The sequence below is a fragment of the Tachypleus tridentatus genome, chromosome 12 (assembly GCF_004210375.1).
Source record: "Tachypleus tridentatus isolate NWPU-2018 chromosome 12, ASM421037v1, whole genome shotgun sequence".
Taxonomy (NCBI): domain Eukaryota; kingdom Metazoa; phylum Arthropoda; class Merostomata; order Xiphosura; family Limulidae; genus Tachypleus; species Tachypleus tridentatus.
The window spans coordinates 50,329,495-50,335,847 of NC_134836.1; the positions used below are offsets into that span (position 1 = coordinate 50,329,495).

The following is a 6,353-nucleotide window of genomic DNA, read 5'->3' on the forward strand; positions in this document are numbered from 1 at the left end:
AACTTCCATTATAAAAATTTTGAATATTTTACACATTTCTATTTTAAAATGAAAATGTCTAATTCTAACTGATTTATTACACCAGTTTTCGGCTTACACTTTTATCTCTTCGTGCTTTAAACAAATCTCAAGAACACCTCACTTTGAGTTATCACTTTTATTTAAGTAGTTGGATTTATCATTTTTAAATTCATATATGTTCCCAATGTGTCAGCAGTACGTTTACGCAGTTACGACGCAATAATCTGGAGTTTGATTCTCTGTGGTGGACTTAGCAAAATAGCTTATTATGTGTAAACATTGCGCAAAAACTAATTCAACTATAATCAGTGATTTTGCATATAAATAATTCAACTATAAATTTTCTGCAATATTGAAACTACAATGTTAACCATTAGAGGGTGCTAGTATGTATCACATGAGGGAAAGATAAGTGTACGCTGAAACTGAAGTTTGTATCACTATCACTAAGAGTGGTACAATCCAACAATTAATTTTTTGTTTCTATGATGTGGAAATTGCATTTCAAGAAAATAAATGCCTTTTCTCAAAATTATGCTCAAAACTAAATGAAATATAACTATTTTTCTATAAAATGCTTTTATAAATTAAATTCAACATAAGTAAAATCGGAGATGGTCCCGTTCCTGGCAAGCAAGCCAAGGTGTTGTGCCGACAAATGGTATGATTAGAGACTGAAACAGGTGGTTTAGCTGGTATTAAAAGGTACGTGTAGTTTGGCAGGGAAATACGTTATTGACGCTGTTGTAATATGTTAACTTTATTTTCTAAACCAGATCTATACGAGGTTTCTGCTTCTCTTCATTTATTTATTTCTTTATGTCACGTAATAGAAAAGACAGTGATGAGTGTATTAAAATTAATTGTTCAGGAAGTGTCTCCCTTCAAAGAGAGAATCAACTCAAAAAGTATGAAGTTTTGACCATACCCAGAGATTCTAGTTCTACTGCCAGCCTTCCTAATCTTAAAGAGCAGCTTTTATCAGAAAGAACTTCCAAATCGGAATTATTTCGTGGTGCTTATGATCCACTGACCTCTGAAGAGTACGAACGATTGTTGGATGAAGATGGCAGAATAGTAGACGACCATAAGCTGAGACAAATAGTGTTTAGAGGTGGCATTAAATCTGAAATCAGAAGCGATGTTTGGAAATTTCTTTTTGGGTTTTTCCCCTTTCATTCAACCAGGAGAGAAAGAGAAGTGATTTATATCGACCACTGCCTTCAGTACCAGGCACTGAAGAAACGCATTGCAGAATTTATTGCTTTTAGGGAAAATAACTCTGATTTATCTCTCATATCGGACAGTTACAATGGTGATATTTCAGATTCTCAAAATTACAAATTTAAAACTGTGAAAGAATCAATTGCTGAAATTTCAGAAACTGCAAAAGCTGAAACAGAACAGCTGATAAAAAGTATTCAGTTTGTTGCTGAGGTTAAAGCTGTGAGACTTAAACCGAAAGTAGAGAGACTGGTTGAAGATATCAGAATGATAAATAAAGATGTGACACGTACTGACAGAGACAAGAAATATTTCAAAGGAAAAAACAATCCAAATCTCTTTATATTGAAAGACATCTTAACAACTTTTATCTTTTCTCATGAAGAAATTGGTTACACTCAAGGAATGAATGACATACTTAGCCGGTTTCTGGTGGTCCTAAAAACTGAAGTAGAAGCCTATTGGTGTTTCACAAGATATGTAGAAAGTGTCTCTGTTGATTTTCAAGAGGAGGGTATGGTGCATAAGATTGATCTTTTAAACAATTTGCTTGAAGTTACTGATCCACATTTGTATTCTTACATAGATTCATGTGACTTGGGAAAATTAACATTTTGTCATAGCTGGTTGTTAGTTGGCTTCAAACGAGAATTTGATTTTGAAGAAGGACTCAGACTTTTTGAAATTCTTAGCAGCCACTTTCTAGAAATGTCATCACTTGAGGCAGAAAAAGTCCGAGCTCGTAAAAGAAGAAAAGATTTTGAAAAAGACAAAGGACTCGTGTGTTGTCTTGACAGAGATCTTGATATAAGACTGACCTTCGACTTGTTTGTCTGTGTTGCTATTTTAGTGAGCCAGCGTAATCGTATCCTAAAGTGTAAGGATGCAGTAGAAATGTTTAAATGTATAGCTAAACTTACCCATTATTCAAATCTTGAGGACATTTTGTTCAAAGCTGAAACACTTTTCTTTGATTATTGCCAAAAGTCTGTAGTTGACAGTTTCCAAGTTATATTTCATTAAAAGATACTAATTGCTGATAGTGGTACACAGTTTGAAGGAGAAGTTGTTTTACTAATATGTTCCACATAAAATACTGTGTGCATTTAAAGTTCACCCATGTTGTATTAATAGACAAAAAATATATTTACTAGTAAAGGAAGTCTGAACCTTTGCATTTGTAATTGGAAACATTTAACAAGAAATTGTTACCAATATAAGTTACGAGCATTTTTGTGTATCTTGAAGAATGTGCCCTGTTTAAAATGAACATTGGTATTTTGGTAAGGGTTATAGTTTTTGACTTTTATATGATGCTTGCATAGAGGTTGATTTGTTATTTCGTTTACTATAAATATATTAATTCAGTTGTGGTTATTGCATGCATGGTAAGTAAAATAAACCCATTTTTTCTGCCTTGTTCATTTATAGTTTTACATCAACAGTGGAAAGTTCTGTTATTGTTGAATGTTTTTTAACACTAAGATAAATATAGGAAAATTACATGTCTGATTTTTAGACATTTTTGCAATATAACTGAGAAAAGCTTTTCTAAAGCAGTTATTCCCAAGCATTAATCCATGGAACTGTGGCAGTCTACAGAGAGAGAGAGAGAGCCCAACCAGTTCTCAGTGCAGTCTGAAAAAAAACAAAAATGTGTGTTATAGTATAGCTACTTAAGTACATGTATATTGTTTTATGCTCTTACAAAATAGCAACTCCTAAATGTAATACTGGACAAAAAAAATTGGTCCTCAGTTTGCAAAATAAGACTGAAAACCACTGTTCTGGGAACGTTTATCAGCGTTCATGAGGTATTTGGAAAACACCTTTTGATTATTTTGGTTAATTCTTCAGTTTACTAAAAGGGGAAAATATGTGGTTTTCACCAGCACATTTCTCATTACATAAGTATCTCACACCTAACAATCACACCTGTATTTTTTAACTAAAATTTTCCATAACACTTTTAACTGAGTAATGCTAGAATATAGCTGTGATCAGTTCTAAAGATAAATCAGTTATAAAATTTATTATTTCTTTCTCTAAAACAGTAATTTTATGTTAACCTTTTTAATAGTTTCAGAACTGGTTTAATGTGGTTTTATGTGTTAAAAAAATTAATTTACCATGGGTAATATGCACTGATCTGATTTGTTTACTAAGTGCATTATTTAAGCCTTCAAGTTATCTTAAAAGTTACAAAATGGTTGGTTGTTTAAAATGAATATTTAAAGGCAGCCTTTGTTGTCATTAGATCACTTTCATTTCAGTTTTTCATTACATTGAACAGTGCTGTTAATAAACCTTGCTGTATGTACATATGATTCAGTTTTTTTATATATACATTATTAATACTGAACAGTCAAGCAAAGTAGAACTACTAATTAGTGCCTTACCACTATAATGGGGTTGGAATGCCAAATTCAGGAGGTACATTTATTTACCCCCAAGTTGTATTACCTTATTATATTTTTCTATATAAATTGTTTGTTTTTTTAAATTAGAATCTTCTTTACCCTGGAGAGTAGTCCCCTTCCCACAACTGTCTGCAGGCAGTGAAGGGTGATATAGATGTGGGACCATTGTGGGCTTGAGCACCCACATCTCGCTATCCTAATTTCTACTTTTCTTACATGAGACTAGCAAATTGGAGGTTAAGAGTGATAGACAATGTATCCCCACCACAATGTGGGTCCTACTTCTTCAGTCACCTCTAAAACCTAGGATAATTTTATAATCCCACATTGTAGCTTGTACCCTAGGATCTCTTTTAAATGTGCAGGGTATTTTTAAAAACTTGTGTTAATGTGTTTTTGGTTTATGTTTTAAATATTTTATGGTTATAATATAATTAATCAGAGGTTGGGATTTGCTGTTTTTAATGTTGTCCTTCATGATTCTTTTTATTCATTTAATTTGATTTAGATATAAATTATTTAATTTCACTAATATATAGTTTATTCTATATATTACAATATATAGAAGACTCATGTATGTGTTTTTGTCCACTCTTATATCTATGTAATACAGGGTGTTTGGAAAGTCACTGTGCACTTGTATATTTATTAACAGACATGTTTCAATATAGAATACAGGAAGTAAATATGAATGACAATTATAAACAATGTTGAAAGTGACCCCCATTGGCATCAATACAGGCCTGGATCCTTCTTATTTTGTTTCTAAACACTGCTATCAGTTGCTGGCTTGAAATAAATTGAATAAAATATGATTACAAAACTGCACAGTGACTTTCCAAACACCCTGTATTATTAAACATATTTTGGATATTTATAACACAGAAACGTTTATTTTGTTTAAAGAGGTTGGCTGGTTGTCAGTGAATATAGTTTGAGTTTCATTGTGTAGATGGGCTATATATATTTTTAACTGCTTTTGTGGTAATTCATATTAAGTAAAATATGTTAAGTTTTATCTTCTTTCTCAGGATCAAATATGATCCTGGGAAAATTTACAGTAGTAAAAAAAATAAAACAAAAAAGTGAGTGCTTGATTTAGCTGAAATATTGTAGCTACACACCAGGGTTGACCTCTGTACTTAACACAAAGTGATATTGTTGTTATGGGTCAGGGTCAGTGTGTATACATATAAACACTATATCAAACACTGCTATTGGAATATATGAATACGCACTAATACTGTACCTTTACATGAGGGCATAACTTTATTTGTTGGTGTATAGCCTGCAGAGTTTTGGAAATACGTATCAATGTATTTCATTTACTTATTTTGTTATAAAACCTTCATGTAATTCTGACAGAATAGACAGCTAAAAATCAACATAAATTTTCTGATAATGAACACTTCACAAAATAAATGTTTAAACAAGTCATGCAATATACTCCTAAGCCATAATGACAGTATACCTTCTGTAGGTGCCCAGGTAATGAAAAGACTGTGAGAATAGTATTATCTCTTAATAAAACATTTTGACATTTTTTATTAAAACATGTTTTCTGAAAATATTCAAAACATTGCGAAGATACTTTTGGATACCGTTCGTCTCTCCGAATATTGAGAATTCATTTTTTTCAACAGTTTGGGGCTCCCCCTATGAGACGTTGTATTAAATGTTTAAATCGATTGGCTTGACAACTACCATATGATGTAATTAAAACAATGAGCTTAATATCTGAAGTTATGCGTTCTAAAAAGTTCAAAGTTCGTCCTACTTAAGTAACGTTACTACTGTTAGGCCTAAATTAGTATTTCTTATAACGTTATAATATTTTTGAAGCGTATTAGTTTACTTACAGGGAGAAAATGAGAAGTAGCCAGTGAAACGAAACGGGTCTACCATTAAACTTCCGTTCCCCAATTTGAAACTATACACAAAGTTTCAGCAGCTGAAAACAAATACCTGATAAGAACGTCGCGTCATAACTTACTGTGACTTCCCACGCGAAAGAAGGGTCAATACCCAGTCCAGACCTTTCGAATTGCTGCGTGGGTGTTGGATTTCTTAAAAAGAATCAAATTCTCTTTTCTGATCTAACATTTTTTTTCATATTTATTCACAAAATTAAACTATTTTAAGACGACGTTATGAATCTCGTATTTAAAAAATAAGACTGTGATCAAATTTTTCTCCTTAAGACTGTAAAAAAAATAAATAAAAAATGCTGTTTTCGACGCATGTTTTTGTTTCTTTTGATTTTGAATTTCGTGCAAAGCTACACGGGGGCTACCTGCGCTAGCCGTCCCTAATTTAGTAGTGTAGGACTAGAGGGAAGGCAATTAAATAACTGTTGTTGGGTTTGATCTAATACTTTCAAACCTTTTCAATACAGTTATTAAAAGTCCACTTAGTTAGTTTTTCTTGACGAGAAACACTTGATATAAAATTGTATTTCAGAACATCTGGTACGAGTATTACCACTTTTATTGATAAACAGAGAAACACATTTCGACATTCTTAGGTCATCTTCAGTTTAACCTAGGAAGATCGGAACGTTGTTCTCTGCTTATCAATAACAGTGTTGATACCCAAGCAGCCGTTCTGAGATATCTCTTTCATAGTTTGTGGGTATTAGTGTTTACATACCCAGGAAAGTTAGGTTTCGTCAACCTCTTCCTTCTTCCT

At 32.3% G+C, this 6,353-nt stretch overlaps 1 protein-coding gene across 1 annotated transcript; it reads left to right on the forward strand.

Annotated features, from left to right (window-relative positions):
* Positions 1-725: 725 nt before the first annotated feature.
* LOC143233284 (TBC1 domain family member 15-like) lies at positions 726-3,564 on the forward strand. Its single transcript, XM_076469390.1, has one exon. It carries the CDS (start codon positions 841-843, stop codon positions 2,266-2,268), a length of 1,428 nt encoding a protein of 475 aa, XP_076325505.1. The 5' UTR covers positions 726-840; the 3' UTR covers positions 2,269-3,564.
* Positions 3,565-6,353: the final 2,789 nt, after the last annotated feature.

Bases quoted from the DNA above. Each gene is read 5' to 3' on its own strand.
- LOC143233284 (XM_076469390.1), top strand. From the start codon at position 841: ATGTCACGTAATAGAAAAGACAGTGATGAGTGTATTAAAATTAATTGT.